At 34.5% G+C, this 12,944-nt stretch overlaps 1 protein-coding gene and 1 long non-coding RNA gene across 2 annotated transcripts; both read right to left on the reverse strand.

The window, feature by feature from the left end:
• Window positions 1–4,082: 4,082 nt before the first annotated feature.
• LOC112748083 (uncharacterized) lies at window positions 4,083–5,088 on the reverse strand. The gene is made up of 2 exons (XM_025796291.1): window positions 5,055–5,088; window positions 4,083–4,951 (listed from the first exon to the last, which is right to left on the reverse strand). The coding sequence occupies exons 1-2, from the start codon at window positions 5,086–5,088 to the stop codon at window positions 4,083–4,085; spliced, it is 903 nt and encodes a 300-aa protein (XP_025652076.1).
• A 3,372-nt stretch (window positions 5,089–8,460) lies between these two features.
• LOC112746930 (uncharacterized) lies at window positions 8,461–10,076 on the reverse strand. Its single transcript, XR_003174675.3, has 4 exons — window positions 9,803–10,076; window positions 9,650–9,722; window positions 9,374–9,569; window positions 8,461–8,757 (listed from the first exon to the last, which is right to left on the reverse strand). It is a non-coding gene; the product is annotated as an uncharacterized lncRNA (long non-coding RNA).
• Window positions 10,077–12,944: the final 2,868 nt, after the last annotated feature.

Consider the following 12,944-nt stretch of genomic DNA (forward strand, 5'->3'; position numbering starts at 1 on the left):
TCAACCAGGTCGTCTAAATATACTGGCGACTCAGCAACCTTCATGAAGACTAAAGTCAGGTTGGTATGTAGCGACTTTAATTCTATTAATAACTTAATTATATTCTTTTACATATCCTCACTATACATTCGAATCATATTGTTTCAGTGCAACATGTGTAGTCGAAGTCGTTAGATCGTGAGGCAACATTGGCGGAGACGTTCAAGTACAATCACACACTAAAGGAGAACAAAGTGAAATTTGCTGATCAATGATCTCAGGATCATTATGTGAGTAAACATACATATGATCTTCTGGTATAAAATTATTAGAGCTTAACTGTATATTTATCATACTAATCACAATAACTTGTGTTACACAGGAGTCCTACACATAGAGACTAGAGGCTGCGACTCAGCAGTCTTAGCAAAGTGGGGAAGACGCCACCTATAGCTCTGCAGCTCCAGTCGTTCTTTGCCAGCAGCATCCACACTTCCACGTTGAGGCCGTCGTTAGGCTCTGCCACCAGTCGAACTGTCAAGTTCAAAGAAGGTGTGGGTTTGAGGTTGTAAGTGTAGGAGCTCCAGTGCAACCTTCACCAGCAGGCTCAGGAGCTAAACAATTATTGGGAGAGATATCAAGAGATCCTCACACGCCTGACGGATAGGGATGACCTCAAGTTAGAGTGGAGGGAGCAGCTAAAACGGCTTCAGCGTATGCAAGCTCAGATGGAGGTGTACCAGGCACAGATGTGCGCCGCTGGCATCATCTCTGCTGGGGACACACAAACATCACTACCTTCTGTGCCGCCGCCTCAGGGCCACAGGACCGACGACGATGACGATGACGAGGACTACCTGAATCTCTATTTATTAATGTTTTGTTTTATTATTTCATTATATTTATTTGATGTACTTGACTTTTAATTTATTTGAATATTGTATTATTTATTTTGAATAATATGTTTTCATTATTTATGAATTGACCATAAATTGTGTGAAAAATAAATTTAAATTAAAAATTAAAATTGACCATTTATTTTAAATTTAAAAAAATTGACATTATCGTCGGATTTACCGTGAGAATAATCCAATGGTAACAGTGAAGAAAACAACATTTTTGGCACCAATAATACCATCAAAAAAATTTGTCGGTAACCAATTAGTTTTTCGAGCTCGTAATCCGTTGCAAAAGATGATAATTACAGTTGGACGAAAAAATTCTGACAGGAAATATTTACCTGCGAGATTTATATCGTTTGATTTATTCCAATGATAATTCTAGTACCGTCAATTTTTTGTCCTTTTTTCTAACAAAAAAAATCTAACAATACTCAACATTTTTCTTGTAGTGATATTACAGAAGTAGAATAAGTTACATGGTATCAAATGAAAATTGTTGACAAAATGTTAAATATTAAATGTATGAGTTCAGTTCGAGAATAATTATTTTCAACTAATATTAACCAATATTTTAAAATTATTTAATTTTAAAATAATTTTATATGTGCATTTAATTATATAACTTTATTTCATCAAAAAACTTTTTACATTAAATGCATGAATGATCATTTTAAAAAACAAATATGATTAGATAAATGTGTAAAATATTTTACACAAATTAAAATTAAAATCAACTTTTAAACTCTAAATATTAAATTCTAAACCGTGCTCTAAATTCTAAACTCGCCAAAAATAAGGGTAAACAAATATTTTTATAATAAAAAACAAAAATTAGTTAATATTGATTAGTTAAAAATTAATTCTTTATATTTATTCTAAAGATAAGGTTAATTTATTTTATTAGTTTCTATAATTTTATTAAATTTGTAATTAAATTTCTATAATTTAAAAATTTTTAATAAAGTTTCTACACTATTTTAAATTTGTAATTAGATTCTTACTATGCAAAAAGTTTTAAAATTAACAAAAAATTCTTTTCCAAATTAAAGATATCCACATTTGAAAAATAAATCTCTAAAATAAACATTTTTTATTTTAAAAAATATTATGCTAATTTTAATATTTTTAACATATCACTACAAGGGAGGTGCGAATTGGCGGCGGTTTTTTTTATTAGCGGCGGTTTTAAACCGCCGCAAAATAAATGCCGTGATTCATAGGACCGCCATGGATATGGGCGTCGAAATTGGGTTTGGCGGTGGTTTTCATAAACCGCTAATATAACTGCTGCTAAATCAAAATTTTGCGACACACAATAGAAAACTGCCGCCAATTGAGTCTGACACGGTTTGCTTCATATTTACCGGCGGTTTTCAAACCGCCGCAAGTTATCACGATATGTCCAAGTTTCCACAAATGGGACATCAGTTTCGCTCAAAGTTACCAGCGGTTGCAAACCGCCGCCAGATGTAAACGTTTTTATAATCTCTAAACCCGAACAGAGGCGGTTTAAAACCGCCGCTAATTTAAGAAAAAAAAAAAGAAATTTCAGTTTTTCAAAAAAACCCGCCTAATTTATTTAAAGTATTATTGAATTATTTTTTTAAATTCTTTTTATATTTATTATTATTTTAAGAGCGGATATTTTCAACAAAAATATAATCTAAACTTGTAGCAAAAACAAAATTAAAATATAAGCAAAACAAAGTTATATATCCATAAAAATACGAAGTAGCCCTCTGCAACCTTAAGTAGATCAATACCTCTCAATTGGGTACATCCACCAGTAATGCACTGGGCCACCGAGACGTACCTCCTTGACCAAGTGCACCATTAGATGAACCATAACTGTGAAGAAGGAAGGTGGAAATATCATCTCCATGTGGCACAAAGTATGGACCACATGATCTTGAAGGAGAGGAAGTTGTTGATGATCTATGGATTTACTGCATATTAGTCAGAAAAAGGCTGATAACTCAGCCAAGACGGCGGAAACTGGGGTGGGCAACACGTGTTTTGACGCAATTGGCAGTAGATGTTCCATTAGAATATGGCAGTCATGACTCTTCAAGCTGAATATTTTGCGCTGTTTTAAATCAACACAGCGAGAGATGTTGCTAGAGTATCCGTCTGGAAAGACCACATTCTTGATTGTCCTAAGAAAGACATCCTTCTCTGGATTCCGCATGGTAAAGATTGCAGCGGGATACTTTCCACCTTCAAGTGGCCAGATATCCTGCCGGATGCCCATCAGCTGGAGATCTTTTCGAGCTTTTAGGTAGTCTTTAGACTTACCGCTCTCGTTCAACATGGTAAAAACAATGTTGTCGCATACATTCTTCTCTATGTGCATCACGTCAAGGTTGTAACGTAATTCGTTGTTCTCCCAGTACGGCAGATCAAGAATACACTCCTCTTTTTCCAAGGAGACTCGTCTTGCACCACGGTCTGCTGTCCGTGCCTTCTTTTACCGCCCACCGCTTGCACCTTGCCTTGTGAGACGGGAACACCCTCCAATTGTCTCAAGACATCCCTACCAGTCAATTTGGTAGGTGGGGATCTATCCTCTAACTTGCCATCAAATCTACTCCGGTCCTGTCTATATCTGTGATCGCGATTCAAGAAGCGACGATGACCCATATAACACCATTTCTGACTGAAGGTGAGTCGCATAGTCTCAGCATCCAAATTGCACATGGGGCAAGCTCTCCCGCTGTAAGTATTCCAGCCAGATAAATTGTCCAAGCCAGGAAAATCGCTGATAGTCCACATCAGTGCAGCTCACATCTTGAATGTTTTCTTCTTACTGGCGTCGTACGTATTAACACCGGCCCACAACTGCTTCAGCTCATCGATCAGGGGCTGTAGGTAGACATCTATGTCATTGCCAGGCATTTTAGGACCGGGAATAATCATAGAGAGAATAAAGTTGGTTTGTTTCATGCAAATCCATGGGGGTAGGTTGTACAGAATAAGAATCACTGGCCATATTGAGTACTTTGAACTGAGGTTTCCATAAGGATTGAAGCCATCACTAGCCAGGGCTAAGCGAACATTGCACAGATCGCCAGAAAAGTCAGTATATCTCCTATCAAATGCTTTCCAACCCTCGCCGTTCCTGGGATGCCTCAAGAAACCGTCAGAGTTGGTTCCTCTCTTGTGCCATAACATGTCCACGGATGTCTTGCTGGACATGAATAATCACTGCAACCGTGGAATCAAAGGAAAGTAACAGAGAATCTTCGCCAGTAGAGGTTTCTCATTCTTCTTGACAACTGTGTTGATCCTTAATAAGAAATTCTTCCGGGTCTTTTGCTTCCACCTGGATGCTCCACACCGTTTGCATCTAGACAGGTCTTGATCAAAGCCCTGATACAGCATGCAGTCATTTGGATATGCATCTATCTTCTTATACTTAATACCGAGCTTCCTTATGATCCTCTTGGCATCGTGCAATGTCTTTGGAATCCTTGCATGCTCAAAGGCATCCCTCAGTAGCTCTAGAATCAAACGAAAAGCCTTGTCGCTCACTTCGCACATGCACTTGATATGGTACAGCCTCACCAAGAAAGACAGCTTCGAGAATTTTGAGCATCCCGGGTACAATTCCTGCTCGCCATCCTCTAGCAAGTCGTGAAAGGCACGAGCCTCGCGGCTAGGTTCGTCAGATAAGTACGGCAACCCCTTCGCAACGTCTCCGACATGCCCATTCATCGAGTCTTCATCATCACTCTGCAGTCCTGGCAAGTTGAATGCGTCGTGGACCATGTCATGCATTTGATCTCCTGAATTTACAGTGGGTTCTAGTTCTTCCCTACCGCTGGATCTCTCGTCTACGATCCTCTCACCGTGATGTAACCAAAAGGTATAGTTAGAGGGAAAGGGTTTCATTAGAAGATGATCGTAGGCGTCCTCTCTAGTTTGGAAAAACTGGAACCCACACAAAGGGTATGGACAATGTATCATCCCATCAGATGATGCATTGGCAAATGCGAAGTCAAGAAATCTATTCAGACCATCCCTATATTCTACACTACCTCGTGGCTTTGTAATCCAGCTCTTATCAATGTCTAAATAGATAAAATAGCACAAACAAATAAATAAATAGTAAAAAATTACATAGAACTAAAAAAAAAAAGAAAAAATGGGGTGTGTGTCAAGAAAACCAGTAACAGTTTATCACAATTATGAGATGGGAGAGTACCATACGTAATAAACTCGACAATATATTGCAAGCAAAACCATGTAGAAAGGTATTGGGGAGGTTGCTCACTCATTGTCAAAATTCTGTGCTTTCTAAAAAATTACTGATAGAAAGAATTGCTGATCCCAAGTCCAAAAAATGAAAAGACAAAGAAGGAAAAACCTTAAAAAATGAGAAAAAAAAAAGGAGTAAAAGTTAGATTTATGTAATAACTAATAAGAAACTAAACAATCATAAAGAATAGAAACCTCAAATACAAATTTTCTGCCCTTAATTGCGGGTTAACTCAACAAAATAAGAAGAGAATAGCCGGATATAATATCCTCTGTTATGTTTAATTTAAATTCTTTGAAAGATAAATTTGATTAAAAAGATCACTTGAAAAAAAAATAAAAAGTTCATTTTAGGAAAAAATTAATAAAAAATAATTTAATAAAAAAATTTTGGAGATAAATCTAAACATTTACTCCCAAGATTCTCTAGTAAAGCATGCTGGCATGTTTATGTTGATGATGAAGATCTTTGTAAGGATGACAAAAGGTTCTTAATAAAGTAATAAAATAAGTTTGTTCATGGAGTTGTTATTTTCTTTGACTTTGGTGGTAAGTATAAACATCATATTGATATACAGTAAGAAAACTATACTAATATGTAGATGGCATAATTTTTTCTAGAAACATCATATTGATATACAGTAAGAAAACTGTACTAATAGCAATCAAACACAGCACAAGTGTTCTGATTCGTCTCAAGCCCTCAGATTCAAAGAAGCATGGCTTGAAATTCTCCAAAATCTGGCTGCATAAGTGAGGATTCCCAATGAAACCATCTTTGTAAGTAGGGGTGAGCACGGGTCGGTTTGGTTCGGATTCAAGGTAAAATTAGAACCGAACCGATTAAAAAGTAATTGGTTTGGTTTGGTTCGGATTTGCATTTTTTTGTGCTTGTATCCGAACCAAACCAAACCGATTAAGAGCGGATTGGTTCGGTTCGGGTAGCGGGTACCCAATGACTTTGAAATTCATAAAAAAAAATCAAATTGGCAAATTTTTATCTTAAAAATTCAAGAAATACAATAAACATGTAACATCAACAGAAATAATGCAAACATATTAAATACCAAATACATTAAAAATTAAACTCATCAAAATCCAAACATATTAATAGTAAATAATCTTGTCTAATGAAAATATAAAAGTGCAATAAAAATATTAGAAGTTAAATACAAAAGTCTAGTGAATAATTTTTGAAAGAAGCTAAAACTAAAACACATTAAAATCTAAACATTAGTGAGATAGGATTAGGGTTATGAGTTAGAAAACACATAAAAAGTCATATATATATATTATTTAATTAATTATGATCGGGTATACGGGTTGGTTCGGGTTCCGCGCCCCTAAAACTGATACCCGAACCAATCATCAGCAAATGTCATTGGTTTGGTTCGGGTTGGACCCGATTACCCGTCGGTTCCAGAACCAATTTGATTGGTTTGGTTCGGATTCGGGTGGGTAATCGGGTACCCGCTACCCGTGCTCACCCCTATTTGTAAGCTGAGATAGCAAGTGAATCTGGTATGGGAACAGACAACTGGTTGTTTGATAAATCAAGAAGGCTAAGCTTTTGTGCAGATAAACTTGATGGAATTTTGCCGGAAAGTTTATTCGAGGACAAGTTTAATGAGTTGAGTGTGAGCAAAGATCCAATACCAACTGGTATTTCTCCGGAAAGAGAGTTACCAGCAAAGTTTATTTCATTAAGAGAGACACAAGAACTGATAGAATATGGTATAACACCAGAAACATTGTTCGTGTCCAAATTAAGAGTAGTTAGCTTATGCAAGTTGCCAATAGTATCTGGTATTTTTCCTGAAATTGGTTTTGAACTAGTTGGTAGGATTTTCCAGAGTTGATTTCATTGAACCATTTTTTTTGGCATTCTTTCATTAGAACCTAAGTGGTTTTTTTGAATAGAACTTAACTATTTTTTTATATAAATAGATTACTATCAGTATTCATGTGCAACTACTTCAAACTCTCTCATGCAGTGGCAAAAGCCTATAAATACGTTAAAGACAATAATCTAGATATCACAAGCCAAGGCTATATTTTCTTTCAATCAACATTATACTGCCAAATGAACCACAAGTAGAAAAATTAAATAAATAAAACAAACATTCAATTGCAAAGCTCAAATATTGTTTTGGATGTTGGATAATTAATGCTCTGCAGCATATTATTTTATCTGTTGATAATGCGGGATGCTTTGCACTAAGCTTTAAAATAAAAAGGTATCTGGGAATGCTACCCCCATATGCAAGACCAAAAAGTACGTCTCTCACCAACTCTGCTGAAAGTTTTATATGCCTTTTCCAATAGTTAATATCTCTCACGAAAATTTTAAGGAAGGTGCCTTGAACGACAATAGCATTGGGATCATCGTTAAGGTAATTGCTAACACTGACATTTTCATGAAAGCATGTTAAGAAGGTATTTATTCAGAAGACTAGCCAGTTATGCTACAACGCCAAACAAATTCAGAGATTTTGAAGATAAAGATAGTGACAACTGAAGGAGTTCCTACTCTCCATAAAAATCTCATGGGATCAAACAAGCCAAATAGCATTTCATAACTAACTCAGAATGAAAGCAATGCAAAAATAACCAAATCCTAAAGGACTATAAGTTCAAACTCTAACATGGTTTTATTTTATTTTATTGTATTACTTTAAAAGCTGCAAGGGAAACACAACTCATATAAAGGATTAGTTTCACCGTTTCTCATAACAATTGAAAACAGGAAAGTCCAAAGAAAAACAAAGCTATTACTTTGGTCTCATCATCCCAAGGTGGCAATAATGCTATTACTTCTATCAATCAACATTGCTACTTTAAGATAAACACTATATACCCCCATTCACCTCTGTTTCTTATAAATACAAAATGTATATGTGCAAAGTATAGAATGAATGTTGTTTTTTTTAGGGATAAGTATAGACTATTAAGGAACTAAAATTTTGAAATTCTTTTAAGTTGTAGGACACATTCAAAAATAATTTCTTTTTATTAGAATATATATATATATATATATATATCGATGTTATTTAAATACTGAATTTGATGACTAATATGTGGATAGTAGTTATCAACTTGGGTACAAATATATACAAAGTATGAATTTCTATAGGATGACTTCAATTTATTTTTCTTGGGTAATAGCTTGTACAATATCTACAGAATATTAAGCATGGCTGCTCCTACTGAATTATTGATTAGTTACATATTAAGTCCTTTGATCTGAATATGCTTTTCAGATTGAGAACTCTCATCAAAGTAGTGAAAATGTATACGTGCAATAACGCTGAACAAGTGGCAGTGTTGAGAAGTTGTCAATGCTGAATATTATACCTTAACAATATCATATGTTGTACCAGTCTCAATTACTTCTTATTATTTTTTTTTTCCTAACTAAGAGAATGATCAATTCTATATCTCACATAGGCAAAATATGAATGGAACAATAATAATAAATCTAAATCATCATACCCATAACAAATGACAAAGTTGAAAGTAAAATAACCTTGATCGCAGTCTCGACACCTTACGACGTTGCTTCCTACACCAGAACCTTCTTCGTTGAAGAGCCGTTACACACTTTTAGTTTCAAATGAATCTACATTAAAACAGCGAGATTTTAGTTCCCAGAACTCAAATCTGATCAAAGACGTGCAGTTACTAGTGCAAGGATATGCTTTCCACTTGAGATCCCAACAGGGTTCCAGAAAAACAAAAGGAAAGAAGCATGAAAACTTGAGAGGGATAGATGAGTACCATGGTATCTAAGATCACAATCAGAAGCTAATAAGCTATATCACTGTGTCAAGGAACATATTCACCAAACAACAACATCACAAGGTTTTTAATAATACCATACACACCAACTTTTTTTCCTTCCCCCATGTACCGAATCATAAACACTGCAAAACTAATTGTTAATCCACCAACCTGCCATCACATATCTTAACCCTATTTTCTTAGTTATTCCATGAATTAAAAAAATTCAAAATAAAACCCCACATATAAAACTCCAGTATTTGTGAGGAACACATTAACAAATTAATTAATACTTTGACCCATAAATCTAATGGAAATCCTAATTTTCTGCAGGGAGGAAGCATAACAGAACAGAGATAACAAGAATGCCAACTAAAGTACCTCATATTGAGATGCAAAATCAAGCCGGAACAAAATTTTGGAAATAAAGATGATACAAAACAAAACATAGATACCGGTTTCACGCACGATCGAGGATATGCTCCACTTCGAGGCCAGTGAGAGAAGCACGGATGGCAGCTGCGCGACTCAACCACCCACACAGAGGCCCAGGGTGGAGCAGAGGTCGGGGATTTCGCACGCCGTGAATGAGGGAGGTTTGGGTTTTGGGGATTGTGGTTGAGACGCAAAAGCTTGAAAAATTGGGGGTTTCTGCAGAATTGGGGGAATCGATTAATGGTTGTAAGATGACAAGGAGGAATGGAAAAATTGTATCATGATAAGACCCTCACCTGGGTGAGTTCAAGGTTTCACGCCTCTGCTCTCGCTCTTGATTGGCGTGTTATCAGGCTCAACTCGCGGGAACTGCAAAATTGGGAAAAATCAATAACTGGTTGTAAGATTAAAAGGGGAATTGAAACAGTGACTTCTGATAAGTTTCTGACCTAGCGGCGTTTCTGGGGGTAGTCGCTGGGGATGTTGCGGCACAGGGAGTGTGGGTGAAATTTCGCGCCTCTGCTCCCGCTATTATTTGCGAAGATATATACCCCCAATTTCGCAACGGTTCTGAGCATAGCCGCTATCCAAGGGGCATTTTACAGCTTCTGCTAGACCGCTGCTTACTTCTGCTAGGATATTTTCAATTCGCGGCGATTTTGGCCAGGGCCGCTGTTTAGCCGCCGTTAGGCTCCGCCTCTGCTGTAGTGATGACAATGATTTAATTTAAAATTATTATTCAAGTTAAGTTTGTAATTCAATTTAGGGTCCATCTAGTGTACAGATGTGTTTTGGTACAGATTTACAGATTTTTGTTTTTATTTGGTTGTTTATTGATTTAAAAGCGTATCACTAAAAGTGTTGCTTAAAGAGAAAGTGTTACCCTTAATCGTTAACTTGGCTCTGATACCAATTTCACTCTTCATATTTTTCTTCGAATAAGTTTATAATTTGTATAAATTTGAAATAATTTGCAAATTCATAAAAATGTTGACCATTTCTACTATTACTAGTATTTATAATTCTGATTTCATTTTTATAGTTTTTCAATCTTGTTTTAGTTTATAATATTCTTTTTTGCATGGATTATTGTATATAAAATCTTTTATCTGTTTGTCATTTTCTTTAATATAATTTCTCAAATCTTCAAAAACTTCTTTTATTTCTACGCTTTCTGTTGTTTCTAAATATCTTTTTAATTTTTCAACCTCATTCTCCATTTTTTCTTTTAACAGCTTTAATTCTTTTAAGTCATAATATGGTTTTCCAGGCATTTATAAATTTTTTAAGTTTAACTCCAACTTGTTTATATTTATTCTTATTTCTATCCTTTTTATTATAAGGTCATCAATTTCGATCTGAAGATTATTTAATTCCCTTTTATATTCCTTTATTTTACTTTTTAATTTTTTCGCTCTTTTTCTTTTTATTTTATTTTCTGGTCTTTCAATCTTTGTATGCTTCATTATTTATTTTAGAATTTCTGCAAATTCTATCATCGCTTCATCACTATTTTCTAGAGATTCTATTAATTTTTCTAGCTCTTCAATTTCTCTTTTTAACTTGTCATAGATTATTTTTAGAGCTTCAAGTGCTCTTTGATTTATTTCAGAAAACTGCAAATAATTCAAACGATTTTCTCTTTCAAAGAGCTCTTGTTTCTTATCTTGATAAGTTACATATATTTCTTCTTTATTTATTGTCATAATTTAGTATTTAGGGTTTCATTTAATTTTTCGACCTTTTTTGTTAATTCTTTTATTTCAGAATTTTCTTCTTTAATCTTTAACTTAGATAAACTTAAAGGGCTATTAATTTTAGATTCTCTTATTTGAAAATTTAATGAAACTAATTTTCCTGATGGTTCTTTTAATAATAGAACTGAGTTTTCAATAGCTTTATATTTTGGTATTTCTGTTTTTACAATTTTCTGAAATAATTCATCGACATAAATTCTTTCTCTGTTTTTAAATATTATACTATGATGGCTATTTGTTAAAGCATAATTTATTGCATATGTAATTGAAAATGGTTCATCATCTTGTTCCATTAGATTCTTTCTATGAAATTTATAAGCCAAACTTATAGATCTTCCAAGATTTTCAGTTGATAAAGGTATAGCATATCCAAGATGGGCATTAAATTTAACATTTACGTTTGCCAAATTTCCATGAACAATTCCAATTATTTGATCTATTGGGTCATCAGTAATTCTTTTGTCACAGATTGCTAAACTTATTGGTGAATTAATTCCTTTCATATATGTAGATTTGATTAAGACTTGTATAGTGCTAATATGAATCCATCCAATTTTAGATCTTTTTTGTTGATCCTTAATTTTCTCAATCTGTTTACTTAATTCTTCATTATTTATCAAAGCTATTTCAAGTTCTCCATTGGCAGATTTTATCTTTATAGGAGCTTCAAGTTGAATTTTTCCATAGTATATTATATTTTTTCTATTAAAAACTTCTTTTAAAAGATTTTGTTTATTAAAATTTTCATTTGATTTGAGATTTAATTCTGTTTTTAGAACAGCCTGCTTTTCATTATCTAATAAAGCAGTTAATCTATAATAATCAGATTCTTCTGTTAATTCTAAACTTTCTAAATAATTCATAATTGAAAGACTAGAATGAAGATGTACCTTTCTAGAGAACAACTTCCTTTATTTAGTATATTTTACATAAGGGGTTTTTATCTCCAGAGGGGAGATTGTAGATACTAACTCCAGAGGGGAGTTTAGAACTATTTTTCCCTAAGGGAATTCTTCCTCAGACTATAGAATCGCATCGGCAGCTTCCTCCTTACTTTCCTAGCATATGAGTACTCTTAGCCTCCTGCTTCCTATTGTCTGATGCTTCTACAATTGTCTAAGCAACCTATTTATAATAGTTGGATTTGATGGACAATTCCCATCCTTACCCTTCTTATGACGTCATTGCTTACGTCATTGTTTGTTCTTTTGCACCAGCTACATTGTTGGTGCTCTATGACCTAAGTGCTTACGTCACTATGCAATAATGTTGAGAGATGCTTCAGATGCACTGTCCTCCTCTTTTATCATGTGACCCTCAGATGCATTGTCTCCTTCTTTCATCATGTGAGTTGATTCCGTTTCATTATTGCTTTCTTCAGATATCTCTAAGGCACATAGCTGGCACTTGTGGTCTTCTCTGTCTTTTATCAAATAGCAGAGATTCCTCTTTATCCCTTTAGGGAGCTTTTCTAAAAGTCCAGATAAGTTGTAGAATGCTGATTCAAATTCTACCAAGAGTCTCATCTCTCTTTCTTCAATTTCATTTCTTTTACTGGACACAAGCAGAGTATTTCTACTTTTATAATTAATCCTTGTGTGAGATTCCTTCGTTATTTTTTGAGTTCTTTCAAAGACCCTTGCTAATGTGCTAGCTAACCTTCCTTCATGACTGTAAATCGTTAAATCTTGAATCTGATCAATTGGTTGAAAATTTCCTGGGAAGACGGACATGAATATTACTTGGTGTTCTTCTTCTTCATTAAAAATAGGTTGACTGTTTGTAAATTTTAGGGATATATCCCTTGGATTTACATTGTCAATCATATTTTTAA

The sequence above is a fragment of the Arachis hypogaea genome, chromosome 15 (assembly GCF_003086295.3).
Source record: "Arachis hypogaea cultivar Tifrunner chromosome 15, arahy.Tifrunner.gnm2.J5K5, whole genome shotgun sequence".
Classification (NCBI taxonomy): domain Eukaryota; kingdom Viridiplantae; phylum Streptophyta; class Magnoliopsida; order Fabales; family Fabaceae; genus Arachis; species Arachis hypogaea.

Bases quoted from the DNA above. Each gene is read 5' to 3' on its own strand.
- LOC112748083 (XM_025796291.1), bottom strand. From the start codon at position 5,088: ATGGTACTCTCCCATCTCATAATTGTGATAAACT. The intron at 4,952-5,054 runs GTTACTGGTTTT...TTATCTATTTAG, and splicing joins TCTCATAATTGTGATAAACT to ACATTGATAAGAGCTGGATT.